This window comes from Prinia subflava, chromosome 1 (assembly GCF_021018805.1).
Source record: "Prinia subflava isolate CZ2003 ecotype Zambia chromosome 1, Cam_Psub_1.2, whole genome shotgun sequence".
Taxonomy (NCBI): Eukaryota; Metazoa; Chordata; class Aves; order Passeriformes; family Cisticolidae; genus Prinia; species Prinia subflava.
Window position 1 is genome coordinate 107,195,931 of NC_086247.1, and position 16,708 is coordinate 107,212,638.

At 43.1% G+C, this 16,708-nt stretch overlaps 1 protein-coding gene across 1 annotated transcript in view; it reads left to right on the forward strand.

The window, feature by feature from the left end:
• Nucleotides 1–16,708, forward strand: part of TBX20 (T-box transcription factor 20) — a 37,374-nt gene that overhangs the window by 4,001 nt on the left and 16,665 nt on the right. Inside the window, exons 2-5 of the mRNA XM_063406630.1 lie at nucleotides 1,503–1,737; nucleotides 3,015–3,179; nucleotides 8,329–8,437; nucleotides 13,970–14,128. Coding sequence (XP_063262700.1) covers nucleotides 1,503–1,737; nucleotides 3,015–3,179; nucleotides 8,329–8,437; nucleotides 13,970–14,128 — 668 coding nt within the window. The remainder of the gene's footprint in view (nucleotides 1–1,502; nucleotides 1,738–3,014; nucleotides 3,180–8,328; nucleotides 8,438–13,969; nucleotides 14,129–16,708) is intronic.

Sequence of the window (16,708 nt, forward strand, 5' to 3'; positions counted from 1 at the left end):
TTTTCGGGTAAACGACTTCGCTTCTATTCGGTCGCCTCGATTCAGAATCCTAAAATCTTTTTAAAACATGAACATCTTCCCCTCTTCCCCTCCTCCAAGTTTCTGCGGTTTGTCATCCTTGCGTGTATCCAGGAGTTCGCAGAAAACGACAAAATATGTGTTAAGCTTTCAGGGCGCCAATGAACAGGATTACACTCAATCTTAAAAGAATTTAGAAAAGACAGCTCCTCAGTGTCTGCTGCACCTAATCAACTGTCTCAAAAGATTTCACATAGCCTAGGGATTCATTGTGAACTTCAGTTTTAAGTCTGGGCGCTAATGTAGGCCGAGAATGTTGCAGCATTCCCGGTCGGCATATTTACATGAGTGTATATTAAACTTAGTGGAGTTGGTTTGGGTTTTTTGGTTTTCCTTTCCTTTTTTTTTTTTCCCTGAAAATGCTCATTTAACTTTCCAAAATTTTTTAACCATTCCTCTCATGTCGTTCAACTAAAAATCGAAGGGAAAGGGCTATCTGGGACTCGGTTTTTATTAACAGGAGCTTCAGGCAAAACCTTTCCCTGGAGGGGCAGGACGCGTTCGTGCTCCTCCAGTTCTTTGGCGCCGGATTCGTCACCGCATCCCGGTGCCTCGTCGCGGGGCCGGGCAGAGCCTTCGCAGCCCTGCTCCCTCCCGGCCTCGCCTCCGGCGGAAGCTCCCCAGGGAGCTGCCGAAGCTCCCGGAGCCTCCCGGGGCTTGCAGGGGCGGGCGGCAGCGCCGGCGGGAGCCCGGCCAGCGCCGGCAGCAGCTACCGCACCCGCGGAGGTTGCGCGGCAGCACGCAGTTCCCCGGAGCCTGCTTCTCCAAAGGAGCGGGTTCAGTGTCAGCAAACCGGCTGGGAGAAAGGCAGACCCAGCTCTCTGGGAGGCGAGCCCGTGCCCGCTGTTTAATTAGTATTTGGGGTTCGCTTCCCTGCTAAGGAAGCGCGGAACCTGCGCGGCCGCGCTCGGGCTCCTTCTGCGTTGCGTTCTCTGCCAGCGGCGCAATCCAGGAGCAGCCTGCCGTGCTCCCCCAGCGTGACCCTGGCCCTCAGCAGCGCCTCGGAGCCCAACGCTCCCGTTTTAATGAGAATTAGTGACCTCTCCGTGGAACCCCTCGGTTGGCGGGGGCCCCGAGGGGCGGATCACAGGCGGGCGGCGGCGAGGCCAGGGCCGTGCTGCTCCCGCCGCGCCCCGGGCCCCTCTCCCGGTGCGCCTCTGGGGAGCGACGCCGCTCCGGGCTCTCCCGGAGCTCATCTCCGAAAATCACCACTGCTGCCCTCGAATGATGAGCGGACGCCTAAAGAATCGGCCGGGTCTGCGGGTGTGCTGGGGCAGAGCGGGGGCAGCTGAACGATCTATGCCTTTATACATAAAAATATCTATTTTTTTAAATGGCTTGTCTCGGTGGTCGCATTGTCCTGACTGAATCTCCCCCCCCTCTCTCTTTCTTCCTCTCTCTCTCTTTTTCCTAAAACCCTGCAGAACAATTCGTTGAGAAATCCTCCTGCGCTCAGCCTTTGAGTGATTTATCCAGTCTGGACCCTCACGGGGATTTTAGCAGCAGCCCTTCTTCCCTCTGCACCGAACCCCTCATCCCCACCACCCCCATCATCCCCAGCGAGGAGATGGCCAAAATCTCCTGCAGCCTGGAGACCAAAGAGCTCTGGGACAAGTTTCACGAACTGGGTACCGAGATGATCATCACCAAATCCGGGAGGTAAGGCTGGGCAGCCCCGGGATTTCCCTCTGGGCATCTTTCGAAAAGCGGCTTTGGACAGGGGGAAAAAAGGCAGAGTTACCGAAGCCCGGCAGGGTTTTTGTGTCGGGAGAACAGCACGGCTGGGTTAAGGGGAGGAGGAGGAGGGTGAAGCCCCATAGTTGCCGTAGCCCCTCGGCGGGCCCGGCGCGGTGCGGGGCGCGGAGCCCCGCTGGGGCAGGGGGAGAAGCGGCCGGGGCCGGCTGCGATGCACCCGCGGCGTCCTGGCGGCAGGGAAGAAGTGTTGTTTCCCTGATAATCAGGTTTGTGACTAAAATCCCGCGGTGATTTTTGAGGCGGTAGGTCGGTACAGACCGAAGGAAACGCGGGGTCGTGATTCTGTCAGAGCTTGGTTTGGTTTGTTCTTTTCTCTCGGTTGCAAATATGCGCAAAAGATTTCCAGGCTTTATTCTTGCCTCAAACTACGCCGTTTCCTCAGTAAAGCTTGGGGGTTTTGGGTCAGTCAAACGCAGTCCGGAGGAGCCAAATGTCTTTTCAAGTTTTCTAATCCCCCAAGTTGCTTTTTATTAATTTACTTGCCCGAAGATTTTTTTTCTCACTGGTGAGCTCCATCGGTATATGTTTTTTTGAAAAAAATCGGTAAAAACCATGCAATCTAAAACATACAATTCAAAGTTCAAAATTTTAAACTGTCAAAAATTATTTAACTTAATTTCTGGTCTACACGATAACCTTACATTTTAAAGTTGTGTTTTGACAAAAGTTTAGTACAGAAAAGGAATGTTTTAGTTTTGAAAATTCTGTTCAAAAATATTGTGAGCAGGCTTAAGAAAACACTCATCTAAAATATGTGAGAATAACAACGGAAATAATTTCTGGAATATTTCCCTTACAGTAGTACAGATCCCATAAAAAAAAAATAAAAATAAAAGAAAGTCCAAGTTTCTAAATATCTATGTACCTTAGCTGCAACTATTTGCTGAAATCGTTGTGTACTTTTAACTAACAGGCAAATAGTATATTTTCCTTTACTTTTTCACTTTTACCATATTTTTCTTTTTGCTTCTCAAATATCGTTTCGATTTCAAGCTGCTTTTTGTCTCCTTACCAGAGAGACACAAGATTTAACTCCCATAATGTGGAAACAAAATCAATAGATGTTGTAAGATTTTTTTCAGGGGATTTAAATATAGTTCTTACTTTTATCAGCTTTTCAGATGCGCTCTTATTTATGTTCTCTGCCCAAATATTTATTTTCTGATTTGCCTTCTTTTCAGGAGAATGTTTCCTACGATCAGGGTTTCCTTCTCGGGAGTGGATCCTGAGGCCAAGTATATTGTGTTAATGGATATAGTTCCTGTGGACAATAAAAGATATAGATATGCCTACCACAGGTCTTCCTGGTTAGTGGCTGGAAAAGCTGACCCTCCTCTGCCTGCAAGGTTTGTAGATTTCATTGCTGGTCTTTTATTTCTCTTTGCTTTTTTTGTCCTTCAAGAAATATCTTGTATTAATCTTTCCACTCTGTTTGCAAACAGTGCTCTGGGATTTTGAGTCCATGTTCAGCAAAGCTGGTTACAAAACTCTGATTACAATTTTGGTGTTGCAGAATCTGGCCTCGAATCTCTGCTTGATTTTGATTTATACTGAATATCCCAAGACATGCAGAATTTGGTTAAGAGTTTTTATATATATTGTTTGTTTTTATTTTTATTTTTTTTTTTTTGTAATGAAGTTTGTCATGATTCAGATGAGAAAACTTAAAAAAAAAACCCCTAAAATTGATTTGCCTCTTGGATTTGATCTCATAATTTAAAGCAATCCAGGGACCACCAGCCAAGCCAAAATAGAAATAAATTGCAGCTCATTGCTGTTTATGCTCGAAATTATATTATTTCTGTAACATATCCAGCATTTGCCAACCAATGATTTTATTTTTGATTTTAATCAGGTCTTAGGCAGCACGCAAAGTACAGATCAGTTCCTCGGCACAGTTACTTTTCCTTTCGTTAAGAAATCATGACATATTCTGGGACATCAGGAAAATAAATTCTCTAAAATAGATTCCATTTTCTCTACCAAAACAAATGCTTTAGAAATTTAATTTCCAAAGCCATTCCATTAATGTAATTAATGACTGATTCCTTTAAGCACTGGGCAACTGAAGCTGCAGCGCTGGGCTGTGCAGTGGAAGGGCACTTCAGAGGAGACCCACACTTCATCGTGTTCAGCCCAGCACTTCTGTACCTACTTCAGTCCCCAAGTCCAGTAAGACTGCAGCACATGTCGAAAGGCTTTGCTGAGTCAGAGCCGGAGATATGGAAATAATGCCGATGTCTCTCTGGCTTCAAAGAAACTTTTGCAGAGGGCTCCGTGCAAGAGAACACAGATCTGCTCCAGGTGGCTTAGCCCAGGGTTAGGAACTTGCTTATTACAGAGGCAGAAATTATAAGTGAAACACAAGGAATGGAAACAAATTTTTTTGGTGTGTGAGTATAGGCACCAAATTCTGTGCGATTTCCTTATATAAATAGTTGAACTGGAATCTTGGTGACTGGTGATCTCTGGAGAAGGCTGTTCAGGGAAGTAAACAAACAAAAAGCGCAAGCAGAGAAGCTGTGATTAAAGACAGCAACCTAGGAGTTATGTCTGCTTTGTTTTCATGGCCAAAAACTCCTTCTTGCAGTGTGGTTAACGTCTGAGGGCTTCATTTGACGTATTGTAATGGGCACTGATCAAAACCCAAAGAAAAAACACAGATCCTGCTCCAAAGGAGTCAGCATCAAAAGAAGAAATAACAGAAGAACAGAAATAGTTTTAAGGCAGGATTTCCCCTTCTTATTTTTCTGTTCACGCCCCTTTTGGGATACCTTTAAATAGATTTCTAATTCACACTCTCTCTGGCATAGACTCGCTCAACAAGGAAATACAAGAACCTAAGATGAGAGACTGGAATAATTAGCAATTTCCCTACTGAGTATTGGATAAAATCTTCTTGAAGTTTAATAGTTATTTTTATTGTGCTGTGATAACTTTCGGGAACCCTCAGCAGATCAGTGCCCCTGTGTGTATCTGTGCTGTTCCATTTTCAGGATGCTTTTCCCCTGTGTGTGAACGTACACCTTTCCTGCTTCATTTTCAGGATGCTTAGTTAAACAGACTGTTAATCAGAGCACGGGCAGAGATAGCTTTTCCTTTTTTTGGACAGTACTTACATTTATGCACTTTGTCCTCTTTATACTTCTCTTTGGTGAGAAAAAGGATGTCAAGAGGTTCAGTGTTCCAGTGTTTGCATTACTTGTGCTTCTTCTAGAGTGTTAAGGCATCTTTTTGGGTGGGAGGCCTCAGTCTTGCTTGAACAGATTAAAAGTAGTTCTCCTCCCATCTTGAAATGAGTTTGGTCCTGCTTCAGTAACAGAAACCCTTAATGAAGTTGTGATTCCTTGTCCTCCAAACACAGGGGTTTAGCTCTCCCTGCTTGAGCAGTGTCAGTAAGAGGCGTGTGTGGCCACTGGTAACAAGGTACTTACTCCCCGCACACATCATTGCCTGCATCTGCCCAGGCACAGGGACATCAGGGGAATAATTCAGGAGCCACATTGTGCCTGAGTTTAAGACTTTGCAGGATTGAACCAGTTTGATGGTTTTAGTCTTTCCATTATCAAAATAACTTTCTACATTACGACAGTTTTGTCGGGGGTTTTTTTGGGTTTTGTATTTTTTCAAATTAATAAGTGTCTGTTTGAAAGATTAGCCCTTCAGGGAACTTCCTATTAAAACCAGTTTTATCCTTGTCTTCCTGCTGTCAATGTTGAAGACAGGATTGTGTTGCAATGAACAAGTTTGTTGCAACGATCACTTAAATAAAAATACTTTTCAGAAGGTATTTTGTAAACCTTCTAAAGTGGTATCTGGGGATAGAATTCCTATGTGATATTTTGTGTTTGTCTTCCACATTGTTAAGACTGTGTGAGACATCAGTTCAGTAAATTTCAGCATGTACCTTTGTTTGATCTTCTTCCTTTTTTCCCTCATTTCTTTCACTCAAAAAGAATTGTCATTATTTTTTTTTAAACTCTATTTGTCTACAATAATTTGTTTAATAAACTTAGTGTTTACAGACTTACAGAGAACTCTAGGCAGGAAACCTTTAAAAGGTATTATATTTTGAATGGTATTTGAGACATTATGGTAAATAAAAGTAGCATGCAGGGGGCTTGTGGGACCAGACCATCCATTAAACTAAATAGAGGGAGTGCAGTGTTGCATTCCAAAATACACAAAAAAGAAGCAGTACCCAAAGCTTGCGCATATCATGAAACATTATATACTGCAGAGCAAACTCACACCCAAATATGTCTCCTAAATCCTTTGTGAATGCAAGCGAGGAGCCCCTCACATCTGGCTGGCCTTAGGCAGCAGATCCCAGGCAAACTTCTGGGAGAGCCTCGTGTGCCGTGCTGGAATGTGCACGTTTATCTCGCTGACCTGCTTGCTCGGGCGCACTCATGGTCTTGCCAACCACTTCTGCTCCAGAAATCACCATGTCAAGAGTTCAGCCCTCCTCCCTGAGGTGTGTGAGCTCAGGCTGTGGGAGAAGTGTGGGAAAAAGGTGTAGCTCACCACGTGAGACCCCGTGTTGCAGTGGGATTGTTGGGGTGTAGCAAATGGGTGAAGAAAAGTGAGGTCTATTACTGCTTTTCAGTAACTGACATTCTGGTGCCCATCCTTCAGGGACTTTCCTCTTAGCACTCTGCTTACAGGCACTTGGTTGTTTTAAAGCAGTGCCACGCATTTGCCGTCGATGGTGTAAAACAATTGTGCTCAGTTTTTCAGCACAGGGAGGTCTTTACTCGTTCCCCACACATATTTGAAATACTTTGGCTTCTTGGTCCCAATTAGCCAAACTTTGCTGAGTCTGACACTGTGATCACAGTAAACATTATTAGCTATCCAGACATTCAAAACTAGGAGTCAGGCTCCAAAAAAAAAAAAAAATTCCCAAGACTCGCTGAAAAGTTGCAGGGCATGTTTGGGACTCTTTTTTTGCCTTCCCTAATTCAGGGCTCTAAATATTGAAATTTTCACAGTTTTTTAGAGGAAGGCAAAGTCAGTTTTCATGATAACTAAGATTCTTTTGACATAACGTGATTCCAGGTCTTGGGATTTCAGATACATCATCATTTTTTATGAGCTTTGCAGTGCAATCAGCAGGGCCGATAGCAGTGAGATGCCTGCATGCTAGGAATATTTTATTGTGACAGGAATCCTGGCTCAGCATCATCCCTCCCATGGACATAGCTAGAGCAGCCAAGCTGTGCTTTAGATCAATGTAAGGAAAACATCCTGCACATCTGAGGCTAGCTGTGCTGGTAAAACTTTAGTTTCACTGTCTTGGGGATTCTGCTGGCAAAAAGAGAATACAGGATCAAATCTCCTTCCTCTGAGCAACAGGGCTGTTCTCCCCAGCTTCTTTAGTATGGGCATTCCTTGATTAGGGATCTGCATGCTCTATTGGAGAGTTACGCCCCACCATTTAGTGGTTTTTCCATTCTAAAATCGTAGCTCAACAACAAGGACAAATATTTATCTTCCTAACCTGGCAGCTCAGTGCTGCCCCACCCACCTAATGGAAGAAAAGTCATTTGTGTGGCCAAAGACATCACCCAAAATGAGAGTCAGGCGCTCAGTGAGTGATAACCAAATGCAGGCAGCAGCAGAACAGGGCTGGTTTGCACTAGCTGAAGGGCTAGCCAATTTGCCATCACAAAAGAACAGTTGAGTTAATTTTCAGCGATACATTATTCCTATAAAATCTTTGCTCTTAAATAGCATGGCATTTGTAATTAGTGTACTCATAACGTATATATCATTGTATCTGAATGTCTTCTTGCTTCCTTTTCTTCTGCTTAATTTCCCAAGTGTAGGATTGTTAATAGCAGAGCTGCAACTAATTTTTCATGTCAGACCACTGTGCTGGACCGCAGCCTTCAACCTCTTATAAACAGACGTCACCACAGCGAATGTGTGATCAAGTGCAGGTTAAAATCATTATCACGGCTTAATGTTACATATAAAGAAAAATGCATTTTTATCTGCATTCCCCCATTATCTCTGTAATGACACCATGTTTTTTCTCTTGGAGTTGTAGTCATTGTTATTTTAAGTGCTTGTTAGTACAGCTGTGGGGAAAGACATGATCAATTTTTCTTTTGGGAAAAGACACAACAGGGAATGTTAATGTCTCCATTTTAGATAGCGGGATAAAATAATAGGTATGGTTAAGGAGCAGTCTAGCACTCAGACACAGGATTCTCAATTATGTTCCAGTGAATTAAATAAGTCATCTGCCTTACTGTCCTTCATGAATAGCTTAATTTCAGGAATTCATTAATTTGAGGGAGGTGGTGTCATGTTCTACCAGCAGATTTGTATTACCCTAAGCTCTCAGGAAGTCCATGCCCGTGAAGCCACTGCATATCCTGAAAGCAAAATGATGTGTATGTTTTAATTTCATACAGAGGTGGTGCCCACACACAAACCCAGAGGTGAGATTTTATTTTGAGCAGGCATTTTCCCTGTGTTTTTTAGGTTGTATGTGCACCCCGACTCCCCGTTCACAGGAGAGCAACTGCTGAAGCAGATGGTGTCCTTCGAAAAAGTCAAACTCACCAACAACGAGCTGGATCAGCATGGCCATGTGAGTAGCTCTACGGGTGGGAAAGGGAAAAGAGATCACCAAGGAATTGCTTGCTCGCGCCACAGGGCTAAATGGGAGAGAGACTGCCATGGGGAAAGGCTGCCATGGGCCCCATGGTACACCTTATTTAGCCAGCTCTTCATAGCACAGTGGTGGAAGATGTTGTGTGAAGCTTGAATGTGTTTGGTTTAACACATTTAAGGGTCCTTTTGGGTTCTTTGGTTGTTGAGGAACAGGCAACTTTCAAAGTCAGGATTTTCTGTAGTATTTCATAAGGTAGAGCCTGGATCAATGGTTCAAATCATGCTCCTACTTCCATTAGAGGCAAAACATCCATCAGCGACAAGTTCAGGTGGAGGTGAGCATCAGAGCAAGGTATAGAAGGAAGGCAGATGAGCCTTTTGTTGTGCTTCTGCTTGCATTTTGCTGTGATTTGGCAGTGTGCTCCGCCACGTGCTGTGGCCAGCAAACCCATGTGCTTTTTATATGTGTGCTTGGAAGCTCCCCACAGGTCACTTCAGGCCACATGTTAGGGTTGGGTCTGTCAATAAGTACTCTTACTTCCAGACTCATCCCAGCATGGGCTCAGACTCAGAAGGAAATACTGACCTGACACCACAGCACGGTCTATAGAATTATAAAACCTTTGGTGTGCCTCAATTGCCCTTGCAATAACTGTAGGCTAACCGCAAGTCAAGGTGCCACAGGCAGGGACTTGGGCCTCTGAAGGAGGCAGCTCCCAGCTCTGACTGGTGCCAGTTTGTTGTCACAAGTCTTGAGGCTGGAAGATGGTAAATAGGACTCAGAGCTGCTTGCCATGGGCTCCTGCCATGCTCCATTGGAGGGGACAACTCCTTTAGTTATCTGAGTGCCTAGCGTTAGGTGATTAGAATAGATATCATCTGTCCTGTCCTCTCCATAAAAGTGCCTGTGAAGTGCAGGAACGACTAGGTAGTGCTTCCAAATTGCAAAGAAAGAGCTAAATTTGCTGCCTCTGGACTTGGTGATTCTCTCAGGGAAGGCAGAAGGAGCAAGGAGACAGATTTGAAAAAACTGTTGGCTGAGAACAGGGCAGGTCAGTTCAGAAGGGTGAGCATAAAGGCGTTGTTAGTCAATGAGGTGTCAGGAAGAGAGGAATGATTTTGAATTCTAAAGCATGTGTAGGGGTAAGTAATTAGTTCAGCTGAATAATAGCAGAATACAGTGTTTCAGAAATCCCTTTCCTGGTGTGGTATTTATCGCCTGGACTGTGGGAGACAGTGGCCATTTGTCTCAGCTGTGTTCTGTGCAAATGTTTCTCGTCCAAAAGAGACTTTTCGCTCATTTCAAGACCTGAGATTTGAACCACAGCTATGATCATTTAAAATAAATTCTGGAAACAGCAGCATCAAAAATAGATAAAAACCCCAAACAAATAAACAAAAGAAAGCCCAGATAGATGCCTCTGTGTTGTTCTTTTGTAGAGAGTCATCTGTGGGTATATTTTTCTTGAACCCGGTTCCCACCGTTGTTCCCTTCAGGACTACTGCAGAATGGTTTTGCTTTTTTCCTCTCTTTTATTTCATAATCTGTAGAAGGGCAAAGCTGAAGATTTGTGGGCTCTATCACCGAGTGATGATAGAGCAGTATACGTGAGCACTTACAAAGAAACATTTTTCATCATAACAGGGGCCATGTGTGCCTCTAATAAAGGGCTTGCAGCAGTATATTGCAAGCTAGTTAGGAGAGCTGCAGTTCCCAGAAGCCCAGAGGAGTAGGAAGAAGAAGTAGGTCTGAGGAGCTGTCGGGAACAGAGACATGTGGCAGAGCAAGAAGACGTAATCGTCTCAAATACAGGCAGCAGGAGAAAATGATCCGTAGTGTTTGAGACGCAGCCTTCCCAATAATTTCCGGAGAAACAGAGATCGATCCCATTCTTTACACAAAGGCTCTGGACAGCCAACGACAATGGAAAGTTTTGTGTGTTCAGTTAAGGATAAGCCCTGAAGGCTTGATCCTGTGTCGAGATTTGAGTGACAGGTGTTATCCCCTAACAGAGCACTCTCTTTTTAATATTTTGTGGGGATTTATGTTCCAAATCAGGATGTCAGGTTTTATGTGCTGCCTTACCAAAAGCAATGTGAATGCCATCATTGGATCATCAGTAGAATTAAGGAAGAAACCAGTCCTCTGGAGCCTTTAGGGAGGGCTTACTGTGCTATGGTCCATGGCATTTCCAAACTCCTGTCTATGAAAAGTAGAGAAGAACTGAAACACCTCCTGAAATCTCTCCCTTCAGTTTGAAAGAGCCAGCCTTCACTTTTTAATTATGTTTGATAAGGCGTGTTGGTTCCTGAGGAAGTTTGGAAGACCCAAAAGATGCCTCTAAATACTAGTTACAGGTAGGGAAAATGGTCCCAACCTGACTCCAGTTTGTTCTAGTTGCTTGCTTTCTTCACCGTCCAGAAGACAGTTTTGAGTGTTAAGGTAATTGTGGTTTATTTGTAGGGTGGTTCACTTCCTGAAAAGGAATCCGTAGAGAAGAGAGGCATTTGTTTCTTCTAGCATATGTTTGTTTTCTCTTATTCCAAGGCTTTTGGAGTTGGCAAGCTTCTCTGATTGTGCACCTTCAGCAGCATGTGTAACCCCAGAGTTATGCACATATTCTCCCCAAGCCTCAGGCAGAAGTCTTATCTCTGTGTTCATGGCATACAGCTCACTCCATGGAAACACTTTCAGATATCCTTACCAGAGGAAGGAAATGGCTCCTATCTCTAGATTTTTACAGCCAAGCAAGTAATTGCCATTTTTCTGATTGTGAAATATTTATGAACGTGACATTTTCCCCCCAGTTTTTTAGTGATGTTTTTCATACAGAGTGCTTTCTTCAGGACTTTTCATTGCCCTTCATTGGAGTGCCATCATTTCTGGTTTACAGTGAGGTGAGCCATGAGTGTACACATTATTGTAATTGTTTTTTTGGCATTTACTCAAATACGTGAATCTATGCAAATGAAAACTCAAACCTGTGAACATGTTTAATAAATAACTGTGAAAGCAAGGGCCGTGGAATAGCCACAAGGAGTTATGCCCAAGTTTTTTTAGTCAACCAGGCAGAAGTTAGGAACCTTTGTGCTTTCAGAAAGAAAACTTCACATGGTAATGCTATAATTTGGTGAATATGGATGTGGCATTCGCAGCACAGTTCCTGAATTCAAAACTATCTTGGAATTTTGCAGCTGGCATCCAGATTGCCTCTGGTGACTGGTCTGTAGCCAGTGGGAGCCAGACGCTCACAAACCTGCCTGACCTTACAGCAATCAGGATCCTATAAGGAAGTATTCTGGTCATCTCCTCTGACTCAGGCTGTCAGCACAAAGGTGGATGAGGTGGCTGGGAGCCTTAGCTGCCTGCAAGTGTGTGCAGCAGGCTGCCACGAATATATGGGCACCTGATGTACCTCTTGGGACATGCCAGCAGGATTGTCACTGAGCTGGCATAAGGGATTTTCTGATAGCTACACCATGCAGGAGGGGACTGCTTGGACTTTGAGACCACACTTTGAGGCCACTCCACACACTTGGAGGCTGCTCTGTGAGGAACACCCTGTGGATCTCACTTCTTTGGACCATTTTTATATGGTCCTAAAACAAGAAGTTGCATGGATATTAAGGAGTCTTTGGGTGTCATCAGCAGCTTGTGTGGAGTTCAGGTGGAGAACTACACAAACAGACCCTCACATGAAGGAAATGGTGACATTTACCTTGGTCATGGGTCTTTTGTGACCTCCTGGCTGCATTCAGTACTTGTTTAGTACAAGAATGACCAGACTTGCCTCTCGTGGGAATGAGAAATGTAGAGTACCACAACAAGGGAGGTTATCTATGGGCACTCCATTTTTCAGAAAATTTTCATATGGATCATATGGTCTTGTTTGAGAAATGTAGTTCCTTTTATAATAATTTGCACTCAGAGAGGAGTGAAAGGAAGGGGCATGCGTGGGAGCTGCTCTCAACTTTTTGCTCCCTCTCCCTGACTGCTGCTCAGATGTAATGCCTTGGTGTGGACATCATGGCCATGAAAGGCAATGGAAAGCACCAAGGTCTGTGGGCTAACCCCTCAGCAAGCTCATCACCATCTGCACACCCTGCTTTAAAATGTCTTTTCCATCTGCTTAGAGCAATCCAAGTCACTAGGATGGCAAGACAAAATTTTTCAAAGAGAGGGAAACGTGCTAAGGATATTAAAGGCAAGGTCCATGGCCATTGTGTGTGTTCCTATATAAAATGAAGTGCTTTGAAAAAGGACCTGAGCTGGTTAAAGCAAACATGCAACACTTTCAGGATAATGGTTCACTGTCATCGTAATGTCTTGTTGCTGTGTGCCTCCCCACAAAGTCCCAGTGTGAGTCGTGGCAATATTTGGCCCCAAAGGAGCAGCAAAAAAAACTACTGATGGAAATTGTAGCCATGATAGAGCTGTCTCTAAGCTCTCCACTCCAATTCAATGTCCAACCTTTCTCATTGACTTAGCATGAAATACTGCACTGCCCCTGCTATGTTTCAGCTGAAGTTAGCGCTTCCTGAGGAATGCACATTAGCTATTCCAGATGTACAGAGCTGCCTGTAATGTCGTTATGGCCCCTGCAAAATAGAACCACCCACACCATTGCCAATTTTGTCTTGTGACTGTGATTATATCCAAAACAAGGGCTGGTGTGAGCTGAGCTCTGTATTTAATTCGTATATTGTAATACTGTGGTTAGAGGCCGCCAAACAGGCCTCCAGCCAGCGGTAACTGAAGCAAGGGGGACTCTTGGTTTGACTCCAGTGAACGTTGAAATTGGTTGGTTGGTACCTTAGGTTTAGAATTGTTTTGGGAGCTCGTAAACAATTATTAATGAGGATAGAATAACAAAACCCAGTCATTTGGGGGTTCCGTACTGGTTTCCCTCCTTGCTTGCAATTTTGGTAGTCTGCGGTGAAGAGCGCCTCTGAAGGAGTTTGTTTTAAAGGTTTGCCACAGGGAAAGGCTACGTGGAGTTTTACTTTTGGTCGGACGGTTTGTGCTGCTGCTGGTAGGTTTTTGGATGGGTCTAATTTTTTCCGTCTTTTTTTTTTTTTCTGAGGGATTTGTGACTGTTTTCATTCTGCACCTGAGCATTTTTGCAAGTGGGGACTCCTGGCCATTAGTTTTCAGGAGTTATTTATTCACACCTGCCAGCCAGAGCACACTGTGGCAGTGACTAATTCTGTATGTAAAACACCTCACCTGTAGGAACAGGTATTTACGCCTCAAGAAATGCATGCTCGCCAGTGGTGTAGGAGTGAGAGGAGACTAGCTCCTGGGATGCCTGCTTTTCCACCTTCATTTCCTGGAACTGCCCAAAGGAGCTGAAGAGTTTGCTCTGAAAACCAGGTCCTGGCTGGTTAGATTTCAGATGCTTCCCCTGCCGTGTTAATTAAATCTTCCCCCCTCCCCCATGGTTTTACTGCCTTTGAGGGCCCTGTCAACCTTCCTCTCAGAACAGTGCTCTGTCATTATTCCTTGCAGATCATTTTGAACTCCATGCACAAGTACCAGCCAAGGGTCCACATCATTAAGAAGAAGGATCACACAGCTTCTTTGCTAAATCTGAAATCAGAAGAGTTCAGAACATTCATCTTTCCAGAGACAGTTTTTACTGCTGTTACTGCCTACCAGAATCAGTTGGTGAGTAAAGTTGCTAATTTCCACAGATGTAAATGGATCCCATCCTGCTGAAAATTCTCTTCTGCCCAATCTAAACTAGGAAAATTCCTGCCATAACCTACCTTTCCATGCCAATCTTATTCATATTCATGAGTATTTCCTGAATATACAGTAGTAGTATAGACTTCAAAGAGCAGTAAGGATTATTCATGAGAGTAAAAATGGCAAGGAAGAGGCTTTCTTTTGTCTTCCCGTCTATAAAAAGCCGCTTGCCTATTAACATTTAGTCATTTTCTAATTATAGCTCATTAAAGAACTGTTCTTATTTGCAGTGATCTTTCATGCCACAAGCTATGAGCTGAGAGAGATTCTGGTTTGCACATGATGATTTCATGGGCTTAAAAAGTTGACTAATTAAGCCGTAAGGCTCAAACGTAAGGAAAATCACTCAGAGATACAGTTTTCAGAGGCTGCCCAGATTACATCCAGATGTTTGAATTTCAATTTGCATGCCAGTGAATAATATATACAAAATGAGGAGATCATAACAATAGATTACTAATGAGTAATTTTAGGAAGTCTATAAACAATCAGAGAACAGAGGCTCTGCTTGACGGTGGATTAGGCTTTAATAGTTAAGTCAGTGGAAATATGTTCTTGCCTTCAGTGTGATTCAGAGCGTGCTTTGAGGGCTTACGGACTACAGTACTTAAAAAACCCCCACCTATTTTGTTCCTTAGTTCCCTCAAGTTGAGAAAAATATAGACACTGTCCAAATATGTGGGCAGGCAGCATCACAGAATTAAGGTACCTGCTGGATTATTTAAAGAAGTAGGCATTTCCTAATATGAAGCAAAAGAAATTTTGAAATGCTATGAATAAAATTAAACTAATGCATAGGATGCCAAGGAAGTTCTGAAGATAATATTAGTAATATTAAGTCAGTCTCTATGACAGACCCCACATCCTGCTTTAAGGCTTTAATGTATTGATTTAGACTTAGATTTGTATCTGAATGCTGTACAAAACACACTCAGCACCTGGAAATCTCAAGAAAATAATGTTTGGACAGGCAGTTAAATTTTTCCATGTAACTTTCTTTAGAAACCAGCAAAATAGTAACAGGCAGAAAACCAGCTAAACCCAGAATTTATTTCTGTAGGATGGATTTGTGTCTACCGATGATATTTACACTAGAGATACTTCTAAAGTAACCTTCTGAAAGCACATACATTGAGTCCTGGAAAATTTCTCAATGGAACATCTCCGGAACCCCTAGAGGTTGATGTTGTCATTTTATTTATGACTAATGAAAATGGAGCCTTTTTTCATTTTTGCCATTTCTTTCAGAACTGTTTTAAGGAGGGATTGATTACATTTCTGGAGGTTATTAGATAAAAGCTAAATACATTACACTTTCAACAAACTATCTCATAATTTAAGATTTAAAGGGCATGCATTTATTTAAACAGTCAAACCACTGCCACAGAGTTGAATTGTAGGTCAAATTTCATTTTAAAATGCTTTCTAGCAGATGTTCTCTGATTGTTTGTGAGACAGTCTCTCAGGAAAAATATGGCCATAAATGATTGTGAGTCTCATCTGGCTTTGGTGGATACGAAAAGTTTCTCCTGTGATGTCATACCAAAACTTTAATATCAGGAAAATGGAAGTTTGATTGGTGAAAATATGCTCGAGAGATGAATAGACATCCTTATTATTCTGTAGTGCAGTTGGCTTGGTGTGTCGGTGATCTCAGTCAATGGAACTAGTTAGAGCTTGTCTTTTTTCAAGATGGTTTTCAAAACCCTGCCATAAAAATCTTCACTGGATGTGAGGCACTAACTTACCATCCTGCAACATCATCATGAGCTGAGAGCTTATGGGCATATTGGAAGTGGAATGAGCCCAAACCTAACTTTCTGAGCTGTTTCAAGGTCCCTGTGACAAGGCTTCAAGGTTGTTTCTACCAGTTGTACCTGAATGGTGAGACAGCTTCAAACCCTCCACCAGCACTCAGGTCCACAGTGTTTGATCACCGGCAGACCATAAATTAAAACCTCAGAATTTCCCTTTGTCAGCTGTCCCTTCCTCTCTGTTTTTTCCTCAGAAGACCTCTTGCTCAGAATTAAAAGTTGGGTCCACTTGTCCTCTTTTTTTTTTTTTTTTTTAATATTTTACATAAATGTATATTTGTCCTCTTTATTCTTTTATCTTTTGGGGGAGAAGCCACCCCATTTTTAAATATATTTGTTTGATGAGAGTGTTCATTGTTTGAGGATTTGGAAGAGATCCCATTTTTTTTCCCTGAGTCTTGAGGCCCTGTTATTAAAAATGAGGTTGGAGCCTCTTCAATATCTTAAATACAGGCTTTTTTGTTTTTGTTTGGTTTTTTTGAGGGAAGTCAGGGTGACAAAGTCCCTTAATACGAAATGCTGAAAGCTGTTGATTTTCATGTGCTTAAGTTAAAGTTGATGGCATTCACTGCCCTGCAGGATAGGTCCTGTGTTTTCTCTCATCAAGCTCTAACTCCCACTTACAATTTTATTTTTAGCTCTTGGAAGAAGTATGGCTGGAAAATCCAAATACTATGTCTCAAAT